Source organism: Herpailurus yagouaroundi, unplaced genomic scaffold, assembly GCF_014898765.1.
Source record: "Herpailurus yagouaroundi ecotype Mexico unplaced genomic scaffold, PumYag 181, whole genome shotgun sequence".
Taxonomy (NCBI): Eukaryota; Metazoa; Chordata; class Mammalia; order Carnivora; family Felidae; genus Herpailurus; species Herpailurus yagouaroundi.
The window spans coordinates 2,487,513-2,512,334 of record NW_024412412.1 but is presented as its reverse complement, the minus strand read 5'-3'; the positions used below and the strand labels follow the sequence as shown (position 1 = coordinate 2,512,334).

The 24,822-nt window shown below is 43.5% G+C and overlaps 1 protein-coding gene across 1 annotated transcript in view; it reads left to right on the top strand.

The window, feature by feature from the left end:
• CSMD1 (CUB and Sushi multiple domains 1) overlaps positions 1 to 24,822 on the top strand; it is a 1,645,367-nt gene that overhangs the window by 1,456,417 nt on the left and 164,128 nt on the right. Inside the window, exons 39-41 of the mRNA XM_040490416.1 lie at positions 2,811 to 2,927; positions 11,890 to 12,099; positions 22,277 to 22,465. Of these exons, the coding sequence (XP_040346350.1) occupies positions 2,811 to 2,927; positions 11,890 to 12,099; positions 22,277 to 22,465 (516 nt within the window). The remainder of the gene's footprint in view (positions 1 to 2,810; positions 2,928 to 11,889; positions 12,100 to 22,276; positions 22,466 to 24,822) is intronic.

Below are 24,822 nucleotides of genomic sequence, written 5' to 3'. Positions count from 1 at the left end.
TTTTTTTTTTTTTTTTTTTTTTTTTTTTTTTTAGCTAATGGCTTCTGATTAATCCAAACTGGGGGATTTTAAGACTAGAAATCCATAGAGAGATAATATTTTATTTATTAGCTCTTGCAAATTTCAAGTACTAATGAAGACAATTTATATCAAAACACTTCTCTACAGGTTACTGAGTGTCAAGCACCACTCTCAGAGCTCAACCAATATTAACCACTTTGAACATGACAGCAAGCCCCAGACTGGCCACGCCGTTTGCCAGGGCCCTGCCTCTGAGCTGGTATTCTCTACACCGTGGGGTCTCTCCGGCAGGGCACGGCCTGTGCCCTGGATTAAAGTTCCACATATGGTTACCAAAAAGTCAGGAATCTGCACAGAAGAAAATAAATAAACCCAGTAAGATGTCAGGTCCCCAGCTACTTTATTCCGACAAACACCTTGACCTTTGGAGATACCATATTTGCCAGTAACTCCCTGGATAGGCTGCTTAACTGTAAGAGAGGGTCAGGTGTGGAGGGAGTGTCTCCGGCAGGAGGCAGGAAGTCAGTCTACCAATGGTAGTGGACCAGTAAGCCCTGGGAAGAAGGCGGAGGCTTCAGCAATTGTAACAGTGGACAAGTATAAAGTAAGACAAGTCCATTGGTGGAGTTTGAAAACGTCACAAAGGAAAGAAGATTGACGCTCATCTTTTGGGAGCTCTGTTAGCATGCCTAGTCAATGATTTTCATATTTTTAGGTAAACTGAGGATTACATGTAATGGTAACTAAATACTCAAGGAATCAGGTTGCCACTGTATGTTTGAAAGGAGATCTACCCAATATCCAGGCCCCCTTGTCTCTGTCTTCACAACCCTGATCGTTGGCCCATGATAAACAAAGTTTGTTTGGTAAACTGTTGATGATGACTATTGATGATGACGTCCACCATCCAAGTGCTGGGTCAGCTATTCATGTGAGACTATCCCAGTCCTCAATCGAAGACATACATGGAGGGGCGCCTGGGTGCCTCAGTCAGGTCAGGATCTCTCGGTCCATGAGCTCGAGCCCCGCCTCGGGCTCTGTGCTGACAGCTCAGAGCCTGCTACGGATTCTCTCTCTCCCTCTCTTCCTGCCCCTCTCCCACTCACAGTCTGTCTCTCTCTCTCTCTCTCTCAAAATAAATAAATAAACAAACAAATAAATAAATAAATATTAAAGAATTTTTTAAAAAGACATACATAGATATTTATATTTTCTAATTCCCAATCTTCTTTTCGTAAAAACTGTGTTCAAAATCAAAAGGGTCTATTTAAAAATGTCACCTTTACTTCACATTTGTCTCAGTGTTGCTGTCATGGATACAGCATTTCCATGTCTGTTTTCCCTGTGGTTGGACATACATACTTACTCTCATTGCAAGATGAGAGCCCCAGGGAAGGGAGATCACTGCTCAGCATATTTAGGGATGCCATTCAGATCCACCAACATGCCTTCCCCAGAACTGATAGACTCATGGGTCAGATGCATCCCAGCAGCTAGATTTTCACATACTTGGTTCTCCCACAAAGAGGTCACCTTGACAGGTTCTGCTCTAAACAACAAAGTTCACATTCAGGGTTTTGCTGGAATTATTCATTCGTCCCACAAAACTGCATTACTTAATTTTTTTTAAAACCTGTTTCATTAATAACTTATACAATGTTGAAATCCAGATCACGATTCCCTAGCTTGGGCGATCACCATACTTACTGGACTGGATTTTTTAAGACTTTAGATTTTTCCTCCTATCAACTGTATCCTTGACACATAAAATTTTTCTATATTGGTGATTAAAAAAGCAAAAAAACGTATTCCGCACAGGTCCTGAGAGCTCTCTGAAAGAAGGCCTTCCACAAACTATTTTGCCTAATAAGAACACTGTTAGAATAGCAATAAAGCTTTTTAATGTGACTTCCTGGAAGAAGTGACAGCGTTTGCATTATGACTTCCAGATATAAGAAGTTGCCATTTTAATAGGTCACAAACGGTCAGGGATTCGAATTTCATCTGCTTACACGCATATTATTTGACAAGTGTGTTATAAAATCAGTTGTTTCTTTATAGCCAAGCCTCAGCTACAGTAGCATAAAATGTGAGTGACAGAAGTCCGGCCAGATGTGGGAGCTTACGTTAACACCCCGTCATGACGATGGATGTAAGGTTTCCTGGGGAGAAAGTGGGTTTAGTGAGCTGCACCCCAAAACAGAAAAAAATCCCAAAGGAAATGTATGCTGGTTAAAACATCGGTCCTAGAACCAGACAAAGCTGGCATAGTATTCTGGTCACGTCGCTTAGGCAAACTTTTCATCTCTTCAGGCTTGGTTTCCTTATCTGTAAAATGGGTAATAACATGAACTTTTTAGGGTTGTATGAGAATTAAGTTCTGCAGTGTATTTACTCAGCCTGTTGGGTAGCACATAGGTATCAATGAATAGAGAGTAACTAATGCTACCACTCAATGAATAGGGACCTGTAACCTGGAAGCCATCGGGACTAACATGCATGAAATTGCACGGCACTTGACATTTAGTCGCCTTTCCTGAGTCTCCACGTACCAGAAGCAGATCCATTTGGAAAAACCGTCTCTGTTCTTAAATAGTTGACGCCCGAGAGGAAGGACCAGACCCGAGGGTAACTGAAGTGCATCGCACTGTGTGTGTACTGTGATTGAGGGCGAATCCACTTCTGCAGACTTGCTCTTACCTAGCACGATGCCATAGAGCAGCTGGAATTAAATCCCCTTGCTAGAAAGCCACGACCCCCAGCACTAAGTACCCTTGTCCACTTTGCAGCAACCTGCGGAGGGACACTGAGCAGCATGGGGGGAGTGATCTTGAGCCCAGGGTTTCCAGGCACGTACCCCAACAACCTGGATTGCACCTGGAAAATCCAGCTACCTGTTGGCTATGGTAAGTGAAAGTTTTTTTTTTTGTTTTTTTTTTTTTGTTTTTTTTTAATTCCTGTAATTTCAACTTTGCCATTTCTATCTTGGAAAGAATTCAGCTGAAGGAAAAAAAATGTGCCTTATTCTGTTGACATAACTGTCTTTAATTGAAAGTGGCTTACAGATTTAAATAAAGCTTTGGCAGAATAACTTCAAGAACAGAAAGTTATTAAAAAATCAACTCAGCCATGCAGCTCTTTTCAAGGCAAATTAAATTAGATGGATGATGATATAGTAGGCACACGAGGTATATGTAGCATCCCTAATTCAATTATCCCTCTCTTTATTCATAATACCACCTTTTAGAATCTATTTCTGGAATTTAATAATGGTGGTTGTTTCTTTGGAACAATTTGTAAGGCTTTTTCAGGTTGCGGCACATTTTATTACTGTTCCGTAAGTTTTTGTAATTATGTATTGCATTGATTTCGGTTTATGAAAATGGCTTTTTATAAGATTTAGTTATGAACTTTCAGGATAGCCACCTTAAATAATTCATGACATTAATTGTTATGTACAGTAAAATCTCATTATGGCCTTTTCCAGAAACGCACGGTCTTTGTGAAATTTTGATTCCCCGCCATGCCTTTCCTTGTCTGCGCCATGATTTCCTTCATGGTTGAGTTCATTAATTTGGGTTTTCCCCACCTGTGATTTTTCTCCAGAGCACACACTGATAGGTGTACCAGGTCAGGTCCTTACTGAATGTCCTCGTGCATAGCGATTGAGGACATCTACGTGAAATGTTAGTTGGATGATGAATGAACTTAAGCCCAAGTGGAAGTCGCTGCCCTAGATCATGTTTTTTTATTAGGTTTTCAGAGCTTTGGCTGAAAAAGCTGTGTGCGGGACGGATGCAGCAGCAGTGATGTAGAACACGGAGCAAGGAAGGGTCCCCCTGCTCAGCAGAGAGGAGCAGGAGGAACCCCGGGCAGGAGGGCCCGGTGGGCATCGGTCGGGCATGCGAGCACAGTCACGCTGTGGACCGACCCCGAGTGTTCCACCAGGGAGGGAGGGGAGCGTGGAAAGGCGCTCCCCCTGGGGAGAACTCATGGGAGCTTCCCGTCCGCTGAGGTCCCTAAGGGGCCAGCAGAGGTCGAATGGGACAAGGAAGGGGAGAGACCACCAAAGGTTACAGAGGCTGTTTCTTCCAGGTTTTATTTTGGCTTTGTTTCTTAGACTATAAACTCTCTGAACATAGGGAAATACATCTGCCAGGTGCTTAACCAGCATTAGCTCAGTTACTCTCAAAAGGCCAGCCTGTTTTCCTAGCATAGGGGTCTGAAGACAGGGTTCGTACAATCTTTGAGTCAGGCAGTGGAGGTGGGATCAAACATACACGTGACCCAGGCCATTCCAGCAGGGTCCTCAGGCCCTTCAGGGTCACGGGCTCATCAGGCAAATGACCACACTGGTTAAACGCAGAGATTCAGAGAAACGCGGGCCCCCTCAGTCTGAGTCGGGTGTCGCACGGTCTACCAAGATGGGAGGTGTGCCTGTCTCATGGGAAAAACCTACAGAGCCGCAGAGGGTTCCGGTGAGGACTCGCTAAAACAACCCAGGAGGAGTTTAGCACCGGGCTTGGCGGGTCAGAAAAGGCAACAGCAGCCAACGAAGAAGTCGGCTGGTTTTTTTTTTTTTTTTTATTATTCCAAGTATTTCCCACTTTGCTTTCAAATCTCATTAGAAATATATTATTCCGGAAGGGGTATAAATATTGCATTAACTTATTTTCCCAATTTGACCATTCTGTGATTGAAAAGGTTATTGTTTGGCATTTTTCCTTATGTTGTTTGTGCATAAACCAGCATGAAAGATAATAATTCAGGGGGAAAAGTCAGTCAAGTTGTCTGACTTTGTGATCATGATCTATGAGCCCAAAGAAAATATTTATTTGAAGAAAGACCAAAATGGGAAAAAAGATTTATGAGATGTTATAATTAAAATAAATTAAGTTTTTAAGTATTTGGTACTGCATAATTTTGGGGTTTGAAAGTATCTTGAAGGAAAGGCGAAAAGAAACCTTGTGGCTTAAATCCTAAATACATACAAGATAATATCATTAGCCCTAGATTGTTAGAATGATGTAATTATGCCCCAGGATGCAGTTGACTCTTGAATAACCTGGAGGTCAGGGGCGCTGACCCTGCAGAGTTGCAAATCCACTATGACCTGAGTCCACAAAAGCTTAGTTAATAGTAACGTCACCATTGACCAGAAGCCTATCGATGACATGAGTACGTATGGTGTACGTTATATTTTGTAGTATATACTATATTCTTACCATAAGTTGAGCTAGAAAAAGGAAAATATCATTGAGAACATCTTAAGGAAGAGAGAACACACTTAGGGTCCCGTACTGTAAAAAAGCTGCACAGAAGTGGACCCACACAGTTCAAACCGTGTTGTTCAAGAATCAACTGTAAATTACAGATTAAATGTGATGTACCGGGTTTGCCGGAGATACATTTTAGAATCTATAAATATCCTTCTAAAAACGAAGTTACAAATTTAGAGGAAAGGCGTCTAAGTGGTGGTAGGTCCCCCGACAGGGGGCTAGAAATGCCTTCTGAGGCCTACGAAATGACCGCACTTTTTGCTGATGTTGAGAAAACTTTACAGCCTAGCTTTCAACTCCATGGGAGAGTTTTGAAACTCTTAAGCAAGTTAATTTTATCTCTTTCTGGTCTTTTATCTCTGCCGGTTCTCCCTTGTAATAACATGGCTCGAAACACCGCCTCTCCTGTGGTCAAAAGCACGCATTTGAGATCCGCGTTTTCGGCTGCGTGTGACATATTTTCATCTGGGGCATCTGAAGGTGTCACGGACTCCATTCAAATTCAAATTCATCACTTTCTTCTTTCCCTTTACTCGGTTTATTCCAGAGTGGATTCTTCTGTTTCATTCCCTGTCTGTATCTACAGCATGACCCTTCCCTGGAACTTTTCTTTCCCTCAGTCTTACCTTAGCAGTAATTCCTCCCAGGATCTCCCAAGTCATAGGCAAACATCAGATCACTAGCTTGGAAATTTTGAGATAGCAAGTTTGGGTCTGAAACTCAGGAAAGGGCAATTTTGTGTTAAACACTCTGGAAGTTTCTTATTTAAAAAAAAAACAGATAGGAACATAGCAAAGATGACTATCCTATCCCTTCATGATCATCTCTCCCTTTTTTAAAATGTTGATTTATCTATTTTAGAGAGAGAGAGAGTGCACTTGTGGAGGAGGGTCAGAGAGAGAGGGAGAGAGAGAATCCCAAGCAGCCTCCATACCGTCAGCAGAACCGGGGCTCAGTCCCACAAACCATGAGATCATGACCCAAGTCAAAGTCAAGAGTCGGATGCTTAACCGACTAAACCACGAGGCGCCCTTCATTTCTCCCCCTTAATCTCCCACATTGTGTCCTATCAACACCAAAATCTTAGGATCATTCTGGAACATCTCCTGTAATTACCACCCAGGACACAGCTACTATTTTCCCAGTGGGACAAGGAGGGAGATTGGGATGACATGTTTCTATGGATGACACAATAGATGTTTTACCTGGAAAACTTCTGCTTGTTAAGATGATCTTGGCAACCAAGTTGGAAGATCATAGTAAGAGATATTTCCTCCTTGGAAGGACAACGTGATGGGTAATTTACATCAAGTGCGGTAGACTTACCAGCTCTTCCAAGTGAACATGCACTGGGCGTGTTGCTGTCACTGCTCACGCCTGCTCCTGTCCCAGATCTCCTGCCTCAGGGACTGCCTCTGCGTGTGCATCGGGGGCGGGGGTGGTGGTCTACTCCTAGCCCTTTCTCAGTCTAAACAATAGAGGTTGTAGGGTCACTGGGAAGTTCATCAAGAAGAGGGCACCGTGGGAAACTTGCTTGCATAAGACCCAACGATACGGTCCGATTTATTGTGAATGTGTACTTAAACTTGGAACATTAAATGCCAAGGAGAATGATTGCTAAGCCCAGGGGTTCTGAAATTTTGCTCCGCGTGAGAATCCCGGGTGGGAGTCACGTTGTGACAGTGAACTTCCTGTGGCTTGCCCCTTGGTGCCCTGTCTCAGCTCCGCTGGCCACACCAGGAAGAGTACTCAGCAGGGTTTTTATCTAGCACTTCGGGTATTTCGGATGAGGGAGTCACAGGTTTTGGGAAGCATTTCTTCAATTTAGGGAAGACCACTTGTAACTGAAATAAGGTGAGAAATGCACAAATGTTTTTTTTCATAAGATTCTTATACATTTTATTTTCAGTATAAATTGCTTTACCCAAAAGTGTAGAAATCCAGAGGTTTTGACACCGTGGAGTAGAGATAGAATATTATTTCTTATGAAACCGTATGATAAACCAAAACTTTAACATGAATTACAAAAAAAAAAAAAAAAAAAGGGAATTGCTACGGTTATTACAGAGTTTTCTTTAAAATAAGTTCTATTTCCATACTTTTAAAGTTAGTTCTCTCATTTCTTTAAACGCGATCTCAAATATCTGCGTGTACATTCCTGTGGTCTCGATTTTCAGTTCTGGTGGTGGGTTGCTTGGGGCATTCGTGGCTGTGCTGCCGGTAAACACAGATGAACCCAGTTCCTGCAGCCACAGGGATAGTCCACGGAGGCAACACGTGGTATTGTTGCCTTTCTTGATGAATTTCGTTCAGGGAGGATTTTACTGGGGTGCTTTGAATCATTCCCTACCACTGGATTGCCCAGGACCAGCTGAGAGGGATTATCCGATCCATTAGTTAAGCAGCTGCCAGCTTAGTCAAATAATTCTTTTGATTCTGTCATTTCTTTCCAATGCCTGTGGATCAATCGATAGTTTAATTAAACAGGCAAAATGATTAGTTGCTTCGGCAACATGTGAAAACCACCTTTGTCTCACGTTGCTGTTATTTGTCCCGGTGACAACAGTCTCCTGCATCCAGTCTCAGGGAGAGAACACAGCTCTTCTCTCCAAGTGCTGGAGGGACTTTGCGCGGAGGGGTGGGTGGGCAGGAAGTATGGCGAGTGCTCACATCTGGGGGCTCCGAGTTGGGTTGACTAGAAAGCTTAGTTCCATCAGTCACTGGGGTTGTGAATGTGCCCAAGTTACCAACAGTGTTCTTGAACCTCATTTCCTTATCTTTAAAATAAACATAATAAAACATCATCTCATGGGGCTGCTCTGATTAATGCAGATGCCCGATATGGAGCAGGGCATTATTTGGCCGTTAGCCGCTCTTAGTTACAAAACCAAATGCCCTAATGATTTTTACCCTGTTTTCTTTCCTTGTCACGGATTTCGGTTGATATTTTGGGTTGCTTTGGCACAAGCCCCATCGACACAGAATTTCTGTCTCTACTTTCTTGAAATTTTCTAAAGGCACAGTCAACAAAAATACAACCGTGATTTTTTTTTTTCCTTTGTCTCTGCCTTTTCTGTTTAAAAACCACTGCACCAACTTTGCAGGCCACGCTGTCCAAATTGACCATGTCTTTGACCATCTAGAGGCGTATGTAGGCAGGCTATAAAGGATACTTCAGAAGAGTCACTCTTGCCTTGCATTTATTATGCACAGGAGATAGTAAATAGAGCACTTAATATTCACAAGGTCTATCATCCAAAAAAAAAAAAAAAATGGAGGTTTCACTCAGGAGTCAGGGTCACATTACTTTTTAAAGTTTAGTCAAATCCAAAGTCAAACGTTCTTTGTGCAGGTGACTTTTCCTGACACTTAATTTTCAGTGTGAACGATACTCAGAGCACAACAATAAGGTTCTCTGTTAATTCCACCAAATGGACATTCAGATTGATTTTTCTTGTTGTAATAACACATTTTTGTCAGCATTTCATGAGATAATGAAAGGATAGCTGGGCTATGCTTATTCCAATCCCTTCATTTTGGCTTTATGATGTCAAACTGGACACAAGTCACTGAAAATTAGATAGCTAAGTAATTCCATTTTAAACCAGATTAGAACTGGGCTCTGTTCTGTTCCATCTCCTGATGTGCGTTAAGAGGTTTGATATGTGGCTGGATACTTTATCCTGATTAAAATGCTAATTTTTTCATAAGACCATAACTGCCATAATTCTGTTCCATTTCAAGTTTAATTCCAAGTCCGTAAAAGGCCACCTCTACTGTTGCCTTCACTTGGAGATATTGGCCATCTTTAACTTTTGATCCCCCTTGATCTGCTTGCTGGCTTTCATTTCTTCCTTGACTGTGTCATTCTATGAATTTCAAAACGTATCTCTGGATAAATGCATCTGAAGTCTGCATATGAACATCTGAAACGAGCGTATTTTAAGCCGTTTCCCTGCTGTTTGATTTGATACCCAGATCGCGAGTGCGTTCTGCAAGTGTCTCGTCTTGCCCTACTTTCCCATGTTGTACATACCTTGGGACATAAATAAAATGTCAGCGATTCCGCAGTTGTTTGCGTTCATCTTCATGGTGACCAACGTGTTGGGTGTTCATAAGCCTTTGCAGACCACAGCGCTCAGTGGCCCCGACTTTGGCACGTGTGCACTCAGAAAAAGGCTCCGTTAGAACAGTTTCATTATTAGTATCAAAACCCTTTTTGGTCAGATCCACGGGCCATGATGCAAAAGAAGGCTGTGTTTCTAACTCAACACTGGGTGAGGGACTAAATCCAGTACTGATGTGTACCTCGCTAAGTGGCCAGGAGCTCAGCTGCCACAATAATGTTGAGGGAATAGTTGGGAATTAAGGGACTAAGGGAGCCCCTTGTCCTTCCCTCTCTCCATCTCTCTTTTCTTCCTTCCTTCTCTCCTTCTGTCCATCCTTCTCTCTCTTTCCATCTCTCTCGATCCCTCTTTTCTTTTCCTGCTGCTAAATTTCTTTCAACCAGCATATTTGCTAACATTTAGAAAAAAAATTAACACTTCATTGATGGTTCTTCAACAAAGAGAAATATTTGACATTTTGAACTATTTACAAAAATGCTTTACATTGACGGCGTTGCTCTGTACTCCCGTATGGACATGACCTAGGGATAGCCAAGCCAAAGACAGACTGGGATCATCCTTCCCTGGTGGCTCGTGTGCTGCTAGTTTATAGATTCAGAGTCTGACACCTGGATTTCATTACTTGTTCTAAAATGGTCCTAAGACTTGGTTGACGGGTTAAAGCTCTTTCCCCTTAGACAGGATTTTTCTCCTGCCTTTTGCTTCCTCAGCCCCTTTCTGAAGTATCCTATATTTTTTTTAAGTTTTTTTTTTTTTTTCTAGTAATCTCTACACCCAATGTGGGGCTTGAACTCATGACTCGGATCCGAGAGTCACCTCTCCTGATGAAGCCAGCTGGGCACTCCTGAAGTTTCCCACATTCTATTCTTTCCTTCCTTCCCCTGGCAGTCAAGGTTGAACAAATTTAATCCAATCTTGCCCAATGAGAACTGGAGTATCTCCAGCTTTCTGAGATTGTTCGTTCTTGTACAGCACGTTTTCTAAACCAGGAAAGCGAGCTCTTTGCCCATGAGACGTGGGTGTAAATCTAACTCTGCTTGTCCTGTGCTGCACTGGACATAACACCTAACATCTCTGAGTCACGTTATGATGATACCAGTAAGGACTTTGCTGGGTAACTGTGAGAAAAATGTCGCTTGGTAACGTGCAGCTTCAGCTTGATAATTGGCCTCACACTTCCGTCCAAACAGAGGGGGCTGTGACGTTCTGTGCCTCCTCACGGTTTCCTCCGTGGTAGATGACACTGTGTTTCTTGGAAGACTATATTACTGAGTGCCTATATCTCTCTCTCCTACTTGGCTTGAACTTCTCTCATGCTTTTTTTCACTGAATTCTGCTTTCAATAACTGTATTTCCCATCAATACCCGAGTAGATATGTTTGCTTGAAATTTTCTCTGCACTTAACACTACGTGAGGCCACTCATGAAAGTATTATCTTTACTTTTCCAAACCTAGAAAACATGGGTCACTATAGGAGATGACAAGCAACAATAAAGCTCTTCTCTATCAAGAGCAGATGAGCCATAACACAAAGTAAAGCTTTTCTGATGTGTTGGGAGAATAATCTGTAATGGCTATTGGAATTCTCAGTGTAGGCTTTATACACCTAAATTAATTACATGGATTTATGTGAACACAGATGCCTTTGGAGTTCTATAGAAACTATTTAAGTGGCTTAAAATGTGTCAGCATCGGAGTCAACTAGATTTTCAAAAATGGCACAAAGTCATAGCAAATCAGTCTAAATCATTCTGATTTTTATTTTCTTCTAAATTATCATTGACCTCTTATCTGGTACATAGACCAATAGGATCCCAGTGACAGTGGTCACTTGGACAATCTTTTGGTGTGTGAACCGTTGCAGGGTATGAGATTGAAGTGTGGAAGTCACGGTGGGGTTTTAGATTGGGTTTTTTGCAAAAATCAGTCATTGGCTTTGTGTGCATAATGCAACTGAAATAATCACCTGCTAAACTAGCCAATCTCTTGTGTCATGGTGTGACCATCCATTTGAAAGCCACTTTGAAAGGCTGTTGCACTTTTTTTAGACCCATTTCAGCATCTTTCTTGATAAAGTTGCAAATTAGCTTCTGGACGATCCAACATACATACAATTCATTGCCAGACGAAATCATTGCCGTCCTTGTGAGTACCAGTCATACTCCAAGCATTATGCCTGTATATTTCTGTGATGTAATGCTAGTAATTGTATTTGACAAAGATGCGGACTGAGAGACATTAATTACGTGAACAAAGGTCATACAGCCAGTAGGTGGCACAGGTGACATTGAACCAACTTGTGTTGTCGCCCAAAATGTGTGCTCTGCCACTGTGACTGCCTTGTTCTGCCTCCCAGAGGATCGTGCGTGGGGACACTGATGCCATTTTAATCACTTTTGACACATGTTGCCCTTATGCACTTTGATGTTAACTCTCACTAATTTTGCCTATTTTTTCACAGGTGCACATATTCAATTTCTGAATTTTTCTACCGAAGCTAACCACGACTACCTTGAAATTCAGAACGGACCCCACCACGGCAGCCCCATGATCGGGCAGTTCAGTGGCACAGAACCCCCCTCCTCCCTGCTCAGTACGACACATGAAACGCTCATCCACTTTTACAGCGACCATTCCCAGAACCGGCAAGGGTTTAAACTCACTTACCAAGGTAAGGAATCAACAAAAACCCAGATTTATCTCTTTCACTTAAACTGAATGGAAATAGCATCCTCCCCGACGGGTTACAGAGGTGCAGAGCTGGAACCACTGGTTCCCCGACTGGTAACGGACCCGGGGCTGCTCACACGGCGTAGACGCGGGCAGAGGCCTCAACGGGGATGGGGGCCACCGCACTGTCCTCACGTCTCCCCACCAGTCATCCCCTGCTGCGACCCACATCACACTCCTGAGCAGCTGGCCCCGAGTCACGCACACCTCCCCATCTGTCACGGTCCTCTGGCCGCCGGGGCGTCGCGTCCCCTCCGGACGTGCCGGCGAATCCGGTCACAGCGGCAGCGGGGCTGGAGGCGTGTCTCCTGCACCAGCTGTTGTCAGAGCTCGAAAATAATGGCTGAAGGTATCAGTCGAGTCACTTCCAGTTACGCCAGGAAGAAAATCCAGGGAACCAACTTCGTTTTTAAACTCTCTGAACGCGAGACTTGAAGACAAGTTTGAATCAAGCCTCATCCGACCATTTTTGACAAGAAAAAAAGTTCAGAGTTTTCATTTCGTACCAGACGATTTAGCTGGCGGTTCTCGGTTATCGTTAAATCCTACAAAACTGGAGATGTCAACACAAGGGCTTTTCGTTTTTAAAAATCTTAACTAAATCACTCGCTTTCTTTAATTTCATCGACTGCCTTTGAGACTAAGGCTTTTACTGTTTTACTCAAAGATGACGCATTTTATGTTGAAGTTTCAGACATTGATACTCAAGTTGTTACTTAAATATAAATCTACACTTAGATTTCCAAATCTGGGGTTTCTTAAGATACAAAACCCCAGTAGGAGGGAAATAAAGGCTGGGACCGGGAGGAATGCGGCAGGAGACGTGGCCAGAATGTTCTTGATGCAGGCGGTGTCCTTCATTGCTTCTCGCTGTACCCCATCCCCCTCAGGAAAGCGTCGCTTGCACACACACACGCACACACACCACGTCTCTTTAGACATGTATTTTTAAGTTTATTTATTTCTTGAGAGAGAAAAGGGGAGGGGCTGAGAGAGGGAGAGGGAGAATCCCGAGCTGTCAGCTCGGAGGCCCACTTGGGGCTCAGGCTCATGAACTGTGAGATTGGGACCTGGGCAGAGGCCAAGAGTCAGGAGCTTGACCGACCCAGCCACCCGGTGCTTCCATTTATGTGTAATTGTCAGTGTCCCTTCGAGTCCCGTCTTCCTTCGGCCGCCACTTTCTAGGAGACATTGAAGCACTGTCTGCACCACCCGGCCTTCCGTGCTGCTATACCCCCCCCCCCCCCCCGCCCCGCGCCGTGGCCCGTGTTCTGTGGTAGCGTTCGGTGGTGTTCCTGCCTCTGGCCCAGGGCCCTGCCCCCTCCCTGAGGGCCCACACAGTCTCTTGGCGATTCCGCTGCCCCCCCCCCACCCCCCTACTGCTTCTTACATCTCTGGGCCTCGGTCGTTGTCTTCTGCCGGACAGCTGCGCGTGCGGGGCTGGCCGATCCACAGCCGCTCATCACCCCCTTTCCCCCAGTGTCCTCAACGCTCCCGCATTCGAAGCCCGTGTGGTGTGAGTGCTGGACGGCCTGGCTGCTCCTGTCCCCGATTCCAGTTCCGCGAGTCCCGGGGCCGGGTGCCTGTCCCACTGCCACGCATCCCCTGGGCGTCGGGCTGGCCCGTGAGCCCTGTGTGCAGAACCGAGCACACGGTTTCCTCTCCGGGTAGGTTCCTCTTCCAGCCTTTCCCATCCCTCTGAGGACACGGTGCGCATTTGAGCTACCCGCTCCAGCTGCAGAACTGGCATACTCGTGCCCCTGTGCCCGCTTTCCTGGGGACGTGACCCCATGCGTCATGACTCTTGCCCCAGCTCCCAGTTGGGCAACATCGCGCAGTCCCACCAGATGCCGCCACGCATCTTGTCCTCACCGCCCTCCTCTTTGTCCCAGAAAACTGTCAGACCCTTCAAAGTCCTACCACGTTCGTCCTTCCCACTTCTGACGCTAAGGCATCAACAGCCCCCGTATCTAGAATGAAGTGCAGAACGACTTCAGCCTTGGTAAAGCGGCCCTCTAGCCGAAAGGATTATTTAGTGCCCCGGGAGAAAAGGTCTCCTGCAGCAGAAAGAGCAGCGCTCTGACCGTAAGATCAGCGCGGGTCTGGAGGGGTGGGAAGAGGGGTTTTCCTCTACTGGGAGGAGCGGCAAGGCTACGGGGGCCTGGGTCTGGGAAGCGGGTGAGCAGGAGAGACCGTGGTGGGTGGTGAGTCAGGAAACGTCCTACCCGGACAGCAGGCTGCCCGCGGAGCGCCGTCTACTGGCTGGGGCTCGGGCGCCCAGTACGAGCTGGTAGGAGCAGAGACCAGTGTTTTGTTCTGGCTCTTTGGTGGGAACAGGCGGTGAAGCTCACCATCTGGGAGACATGATGAGACGAGATGAGAATCTGGAGGATTCGTGTCTTGTCCAGCCACAGGCAAACGCGGGTGTTCCTGACTCTTCTGTAAGTGGCAGGGGAGGGCAAGGTCTTGGAAGCAAGGCATCTCCTGGCGCGTGTGCGTGTGCGTGTGTTGGGGGTTCCCTCACCTTCCTGCTGGAAGGCTTTGCAGGTGTCTAAGGGAGATGTGGCTTTCACCTCAACACACCTCTCTCTGTTGCGTCCTGTCCTCTTCACCTGTTTGTACGCTGAACTTGAAACTTGAATCGTAGTTGCCATGAATTCAGTGCTTCTCTTTCATATTTTTGTATATCTGGTGTACACCCTTTACCTAAGTCTGTTGAAGTACATTTTATTAAAGTATGAACATTTCATTCATGATCATCATTTTATTTATTTTTTAAAAATTCTTAATGTTTATTTATTTTTGAGAGAGAGAGAGCGTAAGCAGGGAGGGGCAGAGAGAGGGAGACACAGAATCCAAAGCAGGCTCCAGGCTCTGAGCTGTCAGCACAGAGCCTGACGCGGGGCTGGAACCCACTAATTGTGAGATCATGACCTGAGCCGAAATCAGACACTTAACTGACTGAGCCCCCAGGCATCCCTTATTTACTTTTTTTTTGAGTTTATTTACCTATTTTGGTCAAGGGGGAGGGAGCAAGAGGGAGGGAGTGCAAACGTGTAGAAGAGGGGCAGAGAGAGAGAGAGGGAGAGAGAGAATCAGAGCTGAAATCGAGAGTCAGCCACTTAACAGACTGAGCCACCCAGGTACCCCATGATTGTCATTTTAGACTTGGCTATTACATGGTGACCTCCATCGTTCAATTGGCATGACTTTAATGTATGAGTCAATAAGAAAAATATACATAATTACACATCTCAAACCATGAGCTGCCAATTAAGTGATTTATCTCACTTGATCCCGAGAACTTTTGAAAAGTCTTCCCCACTTGGAGTATTCTTAATACTGTATTCAAAATTTAATTTCTCTCTCCTTCTTGGCCTGCAAAACTCAAGTACAAATCCCCATGATTTATATGGAAGTTCTGGAACTGTATTTTATCTTACTTAACTCTAACCTCCACAGTTCGAAAAATATTTCTTGTTTTATCTCTCTTGATATTTTCCAGATAGGGTTATTAAGGCCACGTCCACATAATTCTAAAGCTATCAATTACTGAAATCCAAAAAGAATGCTCTAAAATAAACACACACATACACAAAGTCTAAATAGGAATTATCTAGACAGTAGCTCATAAAGTTGCTGCAGTTGGCTAACAAAATACCTCAATTTTTAATTGTCAATATTTAGATTAGATTTCATATAGTTTGTGAGATACCCATAGATCCACTTTCCTTTTTTATCTCACAGTGTCAGAATCTGTAAACATTTGGTCAGTGTTCACACGTAGGGACAGTCCCCTGAAGTGTCATAGTGATGGCCCCTTTCAGAGTAGAAAACCATTGATTTCAAAAATTTCCCTTATCCCCTGTGAGCTTTGAACATTGGTGTTGTCTGTGCGGCCTTTAAACATTTGATTTCGCGAAGCCTCATCTAGGCCACACATCTGGTTGGCTGAGCCGAGCACATGTTTTATTTACATGACGTCTGACTCTGTTTAAGTATCCATGCTGAAAATAAATAAATAAGCAAGCAATTCTTAAACAATATATTTTTTTTATTGTAGGCAGGGAGTTGGCTATAACTGAGAGCTACAAAAATAAATCAAAAGAATGAGAGCGTGAATTTGAGGTGCCCCAGTTTCTTGAAGGTCATCATCTCTGACAGGGGTGGATGGTACTTAATTAGATTATCGGTGTTTGTCATTTTGTAAAATGTATAAATTGGCAAAATGACACAATTCTGATTCGAATGTCACGTCAAAATTCCTAGGTCCGACTTGAGACTTAGAAGTTAAGCTCGTAATTAAAAACTCATAAGAAGCTGCATAAATCATGCAGGCTTGTCTTGTCATTCTCAACGATGCCTGGTTGTGCCCCTATTCTTAAACCTCGTCGTTTCTTTATGGCTGTAGAAAGGTTAAAAATGTTACTAGTGGATGTCGCTGTCTGGAAGTTACATGACTTCTACAGAACTTGGAAAATGGAAGGTGGAGAGTCGTGTTGAATAAAATTGAGTTCATGTACCCTATTTCTAAGCCAAAAACTGAAAAACTCATGGAAGCCTGAAGATATTTATCAGTTCATTAGATACTGGAAAATCTGGTGGATGTCACAAATATGACTACGTGACCCCACTGGCTGTCCCATTAAACACCTATAATTTAAACACTTGATGCCCTATTGCTTGAGAGTGATAGGTGTAATAGTTCTGTTCCTAGAGCCCAACAAAGGATTCCCTTACTCTTATAATATTGATATGGGCTTATTGGTGTCTAGATTTTCATAATGTTTATAAAATTGGGGCCATTAAGAATTTTAGCGATTCTCTTCTATTTTTGGCTTTTGTAAGTTAACATTTGGAGAAGTTAAGTATTCTCCTCTCTCTCTCTCTTGTTCATTCTAACATTATAATAGAATAGTGTAGGGGGCGCCTGGGTGGCGCAGTTGGTTAGGCGTCCGACTTCAGCCAGGTCACGATCTCGCGGTCCGGGAGTTCGAGCCCCGCGTCAGGCTCTGGGCTGATGGCTCAGAGCCTGGAGCCTGTTTCCAATTCTGTGTCTCCCTCTCTCTCTGCCCCTCCCCCGTTCATGTTCTGTCTCTCTCTGTCCCAAAAATAAATAAACGTTGAAAAAAAAAATTAAAAAAAAAAATAATAGAATAGTGTAATGCCAAAAAGCTTAAAGGTAACTTTAAGTACCTTAGGCATAGGAAGTAAAAATGTCTTCTTTTTTTTCGAAGTTGCACTCTTTTTCTTTTCCCTTTTGCTATATGTACTAAGCACCTTTATTTTTGTATTTTAAAAATGTTTTATGTTTATTTTTGAGAGAGAGCGAGAGACAGAGACAGAGTGCGAGCAGGGGAGGGCCAGAGAGAGAGGGAGACACAGAATCTAAAGCAGGCTCTATGCTCTGAGCCATCAGCGGAGAGCCCAACACAGGGCTTGAACCCACAAACTGTGAGATCATGACCTGAGCCGAAGTCGGACGCTGAACCGACTGAGCCACCCAGGTGCCCCAGGCATCTTTTTTCTTTTTTAAAGATATGTTTAATCCGCTTCTCCATTTATTCACTCATAAAACTCTTGAATTTAAGTGAATTGAATCTATGAGAAAATAGGCTTTAGTCTGTCGATAGTAGATAGTGATCCTTCCCCTGTAGGAGGAGAAGCAATCAAACCACCTTCCTGTGCAGTGAGCCCGGGAAGGGTAGCTTGTAGCTGGTTGTATGAACCCACTGCCCATTCCTTACGGACACGAACATACTTGTCTGCATGAAATTGATGTGCTTCTAAAACTGAGGTGTCCTTTTTCCTTTGACCACGATACCCTGAGGCACCTTGAGCTAACAAGAGCAAGGTCGGGTCTACTCTGCCCTTTCCACCCCTCTGAGTGAATGAATCGAGTTCTCTGCAGGAGGCTCCTTAGACACGTCCAAATGCTTAAAATAGCGGACAACTTAGAGTTCTGTCACTTCCCATCCACTCTGGGGCAACCTGGCCAAGATGGAGAAAGTGCCTCCAGTGGTAGTTCATGGGCTGCACTGTGGAGAGTAGGCAGAGCCTGCTTCGAATTCTGTCTCCCTCTCTCTCTGGCCCTCCCCATCCCCCCTCTCCCTCCCGGAACATAGATAAGTGAACGTTCAAAAAACTGAAATAAAATAAGAGTTTTTCCACAGTGTAAAGGTCTTCACGCAGAAGGTCTGCCGAGCACCCACCCGCGGTTGCTCAAAGCACAAGACGCGATTGTAACCACAATTGGGAGCAAGCGACTTGGTCAGCCATCCCCCAGCCAAGGCTTTGGGCTGCCCCCAGAGCATGGGGTTGGCTGTCACCTCGGGGATGATGTAGGTTGGCTTCACTGACGGGTATGGGGAGTTCAGATAACCAATAAAGAACGTTCAGTCTCACTGAGGAGCGAGAAACAGGGTCATATCCTTGTTTCCTTCTACAAAAGAAGACCGATGTGCCATTGGAGCCATCATAACGTCCAGTGTGGGACACAGGGAGCATCCTTGTGCGTGCACTTCGGGAATTCTCTGGACTGCTGCATGTGGCTCTGTGGCTCCTGGGAACCCCCTTCATTTTTCCAAGGAGCGGGAAACCAAGCTCTTGAGGGAGGGTTCGAAGTCACATTCACACGGACGCTGATGCAAATTAGAGCGACCCTCCCTGTGGCAAGGCTGTGAGGAGACCCGTGTGAGTTTACATGTGGTACGGGCTGTTTCCCGTGACAGTTCATTAGGAATCTCTCTGCACTGGGGCCCCTAGGTGGCTCAGTTGGTTGAGCGTCCGGCTCTTGGTTTCCACTCAGGTCATGATCTCACAGTTCGTGAGTTCAAGCCCTGCATCAGGCTCTTCACTGACAATGCAGAGTCTCTCTCCCTCTCTCTGCCCCTTTCCCGCTTACACACTCTATCTTTCGAATAAATAAATAAGCTTTGAAAAAACTTTAAGAAAAGGACTCTCTGTGAGAGCACCCATCCGCGCTTCCCACTGTTTTCATTGGTACCCCGAGGGCCCTGCTAAACCATGGCTAGAATCTTTCACCGACGAGGTGCTCCGTTGAACGCCGTCTTGATTCTGCTCACGTGGAAACCGCCATCCAGTTTTGATGTATATTTATATACATATATATGTATGTATATATAAAGGTTTTATTAGCAGTTGTATGTGATACATTAGAGGACCCATTTCTCCAGCAGAGTTTATTATGCTTCAAGCAAAACAAGCATGAGAACGAACTGCTGATTTCATTCTCAAAGAGTATTATAAAGAAGGAAATTGGTTGACAGTTGGAGCCCAGTATGGGATTCTCTGTTCTCTTTGTGAACCTGCTTCTGATAAAGTAAATTTGAGCTCAAATAACAACATTACAAGCACTGTGGGTATTTGCTAGGCCATTTGGCGCTGGCTTTCAGGAAAAGGCTGTTTTTATGGCTTTCAGGGCGAGGTGGCCCTTGGGGGAGGTGGGTGACTGGCTGTGGATTTGCCACGCTGGCCCAGGAAGGAGCACAGTAAGGAAATGAAGAAATAGACAGTGTGTGTTTGTGCATATGACGGTGTAAATGTGTACAGGTGTGTGTGTGCATACGTGTGTGTGCGTATGTGTGCATAAACGTGTATGGATGTGTGAGTGTGTGTGTGCATGTGTATGTGTGTGCAAACATGTACGGATGTGTGAGTGTGTGTGCATACATATGTATTATTTCTGTGTGTATGTATGTGCATAAACATGTATGGATGTGTGAGTGTGCGCGCATACATGTGTGGTATTTCTGTGTGCGCGCGTGTGTGTATGTGCATAAACATGTACGGATGTGTGAGTGTGTGTGCATACATGTGTGGTATTTCTGTGTGCGTGCGTGTGTATGTATGTGCATAAACGTGTACAGGTGTGGGAGTGTGTATGTGTGCGTACGTGTGTGGTGTTTGTGTGCATTGTATGTGTGTGTGTGCATGCGTGCGTGCACAGCGTGTGCACCTGTGTGTTCATGCACGTGTAGTGCAAAGAGAAAAAGACGTGCCGATTGGTTTTGGCTTTCTGGTCTGACATTCCCTGTCCTTATACTCACCAGCACAGTTTTCCAAGCTTCTGGTTTTCAAATAGGATGTGGTAACATTCCAAAAGCAAGTAAAAATGAGAGACTTGCCACTCTGATGCTTGACGTACTTTCCTTCCAGACATGTTTTCCTTTCACTCAGGTTTGAATGCTCTTTTCTTTGGAACAGTTATAGATTTATTTCCCCTTGAAGTCTGGTACTAGGCAGGAGCTTTCAACAATAAGATATTTTACTTCTGAGATGCAGAAAAAAAATTTGGAAAACACCTCTGTAGAACGTGCAGCTATTGTCTTTATGCTGGATTGCAAATGCCAAAATTGTGAGTTCCAAGCACTTTTTTTTTGGCAAAAGAGGGCTAGAGCTTTGTGTTTTGTTAATAATAATTGTGCTTATGATGCTTATTGATCTGGAATAAATCCTTAAATAGGTGATTTTTCCTTCTATTGTCTCAGAAATTTCATGTTATAATTTAGCTTCACCAAAAAGGAGTGCCAAAAACTCATTATACAATGCTAAACTGTTTGACTTTGTATAAATAAGTTCTATCTCCATACTGAGTTATAAAGCCTATGTGTCAAAAGATGGCATTGAGTTAAAAATACTCCAGCAAGCTTTTTCCTCTTATTCTCAATGTATGATAGGTGCAACTCCCTATAATAATGAAGCACATTCTGGGGCGCCTGGGTGGCGCAGTCGGTTAAGCGTCCGACTTCAGCCAGGTCACGATCTCGCGGTCCGGGAGTTCGAGCCCCGCATCAGGCTCTGGGCTGATGGCTCAGAGCCTGGAGCCTGTTTCCGATTCTGAGTCTCCCTCTCTCTCTGCCCCTCCCCCGTTCATGCTCTGTCTCTCTCTGTCCCAAAAATAAATAAACGTTGAAAAAAAAATTGAAAAAAAAATAATGAAGCACATTACAAATAAAATGGAATAAATGTATTATTAGCACATCACAGTTGATAAAGCCTCGTTGCATAAACCACGTCTGTGACGTCCACTCTGATCTTGTTGAGGAGACAGCCCTCGTCCTGTGCTTGCACAGTGGACACCAGAGGGGAAGTCTGCAGCTGCTGGAGATTCACGGAGGCCCCATTTTTTCGGGGGGGGGCCTTTGTCTACCTCCAGGTTCTTCCTGGTATCAGCCCCCAGAGGAGCCAGCACCATAAATGACTCCAAGAGGCTTAGAGGCCTTTGCCCTGGTACCCCTTCTGATTTCTGCTTCTTGCCTGCCGTCAGTCATTAGCTGCTTATCTGACTCTTGTCCAGGGACATCCAATTGCAAATATAAAAATAAGGAAAGCCAAGTAAAATGTGAAATGAAGTGAAATTGTGAAATAAAGGGATTTTTTAATCTGCTGACTACAGTGAGGGTTTAACCATGCTGTTAAAATTTCTAAATTTATCTCACAACATTGGAACTTGCAAAGACACCGTATCAACTGCACAGTATCCTTATTACGTGCAAAATATAAATATGTATTATTTACTACATAAACTAGATTTTATAAAAAAAAACATTGTACAGATAGTGGTTGCTGGTACAATTTTTCTGTGGGCTCTTTTTTCAAAAAAATAAGAAAATGAAGTTGATTTTTACATTTTACTTGTAACAGACAATTAATGAACAAATCAAAACATAACTCCGTATTTCCTAGTTATTAACCCTTAGAATGGAGTGCTAGTATAATTCGCTTCTAAATTAAAGGGAAATTAAGTCCACATTCACCTGACATTCTTTACAGACAATTTTTATTATCATTTATTTTACCTTTTTAAAAAAGTCAATTCATTTCATATACTTTTTTTTTCCCCCAAGGTAAATGCTGTCAAATTTATGTTTGGTTTGTGCTTTACTACTTCTAAAGCACACAGTCAAGTGTTTATTAAGTGTTTTAATTCTGTTACTGCTACTAATTGTTTTACTTAGATGGTAAGTGGCAACTTAGAAAATATACTTTTCAAAACTTGCTGGAAACATCCATCTTAATAAACTGCCCATGACCCCAGGACTGTCCATTCCATACTAACCTAACTTCTTACATAAGCTTGATTCTGTCCGTTTCAGCCTATGAGTTACAGAACTGCCCGGACCCACCTCCTTTTCAGAATGGTTATATGATCAACTCGGACTATAGTGTGGGACAGTCCATATCCTTTGAGTGCTACCCTGGGTACATTTTAATCGGCCACCCAGTCCTCACCTGTCAGCACGGGATCGACCGAGACTGGAATTATCCTTTTCCGAGATGTGACGGTAGGTTAACCGTTCTTGGCAATAATGTAATTTTCCATGTATATAATAGTGCATTAAATGACTAAATGGATGTTTTAGAGAATCTGTTCACCTATTCAACAAATATTTATTAGCGATCTATTATGGTAAACTCCTTCTACCTAGTGTCTCAGGAATATCATATGCCAGTACGTTAAAAAGATGAACAAATAGGCCTTGCCTTCAATGGTTGTTATAAAGGAAACAAAATAATAAACACATTTATAATGCGAAACCAGACATAAGAATTGCATGAAGAAGGATGGCATTTGCTTGGGAAGTGATCAGGGACATCTTTATGATGGTAGTGGTATTTAGAATTATGATGGTTCCACCAAATTACAGGATTAATGGAAGAAAGAATGCTCGTTCATTTTACCCTAGATGTTTTTTATTGTTTAGCTTTCACAGTTATCATGTGTTGCTTTTGTATTTCGGGAAATGGGTTTTGTTTTTTAGTGGGCATTGGAGCATACGTACTATTTTGCTACTCAGAGACAGGGCATCAGAGGTAGAAAGAATAATGAAAGCAAAGACATCCTGGAGAGACAGTCATAGGAAAGTCGCAGCTCAATAGTACAGGATGATCATGGTTTCTTTGGAGGGCTGGGAATCAGCTTGACCGTCAGTGGTGATGGAGGGAAGTCTGGATTCATCAAATAGCCCTGGTCGGAGCAGAAATCACTTCTTTAAAGCTTCTGTATGGCAGCCTGATTTTTTTTTTTTTTGATGATTTCAAAATGTATGTAATATCAAGTTGAAGTTAGCAGATCAAGCATGTTGTTGATGAAGAAAGCATATGAAACAAAATTTACTGAAAGTCTAGTATTCTAACATTATAATACAGTCCCTTTGAGTGAAAAAAATAATGAAATTACCAACTCTGTGGTCATTTGAAATGCTAAACATTTATATCCCAGGGGGCAAAAGGGAACGGCAACTCGCTGGGTTTCTGTTTCTACTGAAAAAGTAAAAACAAACAAACAAAAATAAACCGAAAAAACAAAACAAAACAAAAAAAAAAACACCACCAGTGGACTTCTTAAATTAGATTTTTCACCTGTATTTTTCTATTCTATGTTATTGTTTTAAAAACTATGAAAAGAAACTTCAGCTGTATTTTAAAAGATCCTTAGTCTGATGCAAATTTAATAACATATAGAACAGCATTTAAAAAAATTTTTTATAAAACTAAATATAGCAGTAGCATATCTGGTGCTTTTTATTAAAACATTTAAGGGACTCCCGGGGGGCTCAGTCACATAAGCGTCCGAATCTGGATTTGGCTCAGGTCATGTCTCATGGCTCATGAGATGGAACCCACCTCAGGCTCTGTGCGGACAGCCGGGAGCCCGCTTGGGGTTCTCTCTCTCCCTCTGCCCCTCCCCCACCTGTGCAGGCTCACCAGCTCACTCACTTGCTCTGTCTCTCGAAATGAATAAATAAACCTAAAAAAAAACTTTAAAAAACTTTTTTTTTTTTTTTTTTTTACTATTCTCCATTTAAAAACTCATTTTTTTATATGTATAGAATACTTGGGATTGTCATGATTAAACCCTTTTCTTAATTGGAATTTTCCCCTGAATCCTTTGAATTCATCTATGCACGAGGACTTCTTGGCTTGATATTAAAAAGTAGAACTAAATCGTTAATTAGGCTTCATCACTTTTTCAAGCGAAGTTTTCAAATACAGAAATAAATGCTGGCTTAGAATTATTTTGTCAGCATGAAAAATAACAAAATACATTGTTTGTGACGTAGCTTAAAGGGGACGCCACCTCTTACAATGACAACATGATACGTCATACTACCCAGAGCTGGCCACGCTGACGCGGAAGTCCTCCAGACATCCAAGTCTGCCCCGGGCTCCCGACAGCACCTGAAAATAGGAGATTTGTCCCCAAGCCACCCTGAGGTTGGAAAATTCACTGAAAGGACTCACAGAACTTTATTATATTATATACTCTATTATATATAATATTATCTATTGTATAATAATACAGCTATTACATACTCTGGTTGTGGGTTATAACAAGGAAAGGACACATTAAAATCATGGGAAAAGATGCTTAGAGTACGGGAGGATGCACCCGTCTCACAGCTGACTGGTGACAGTGTGTCTTGAGGAGCTCACCTGGGTGTTGGTGCCCAGAGATTTTCATCCGGGCTCTGTTAGGTGGGCAGGACTGATGGCTGGATTGCCCAGTGGTTGGTGTCAGCTTCCAGACCAGCTGACATCCTGTGACGCAAAGGCCCCACCTTCGGTCACGTGGCTGGTACTTCCGGCATGGGTTGCCCCCTCCTGGAACTATTGAGTTCGACGCTCCAACCCCCCAGGA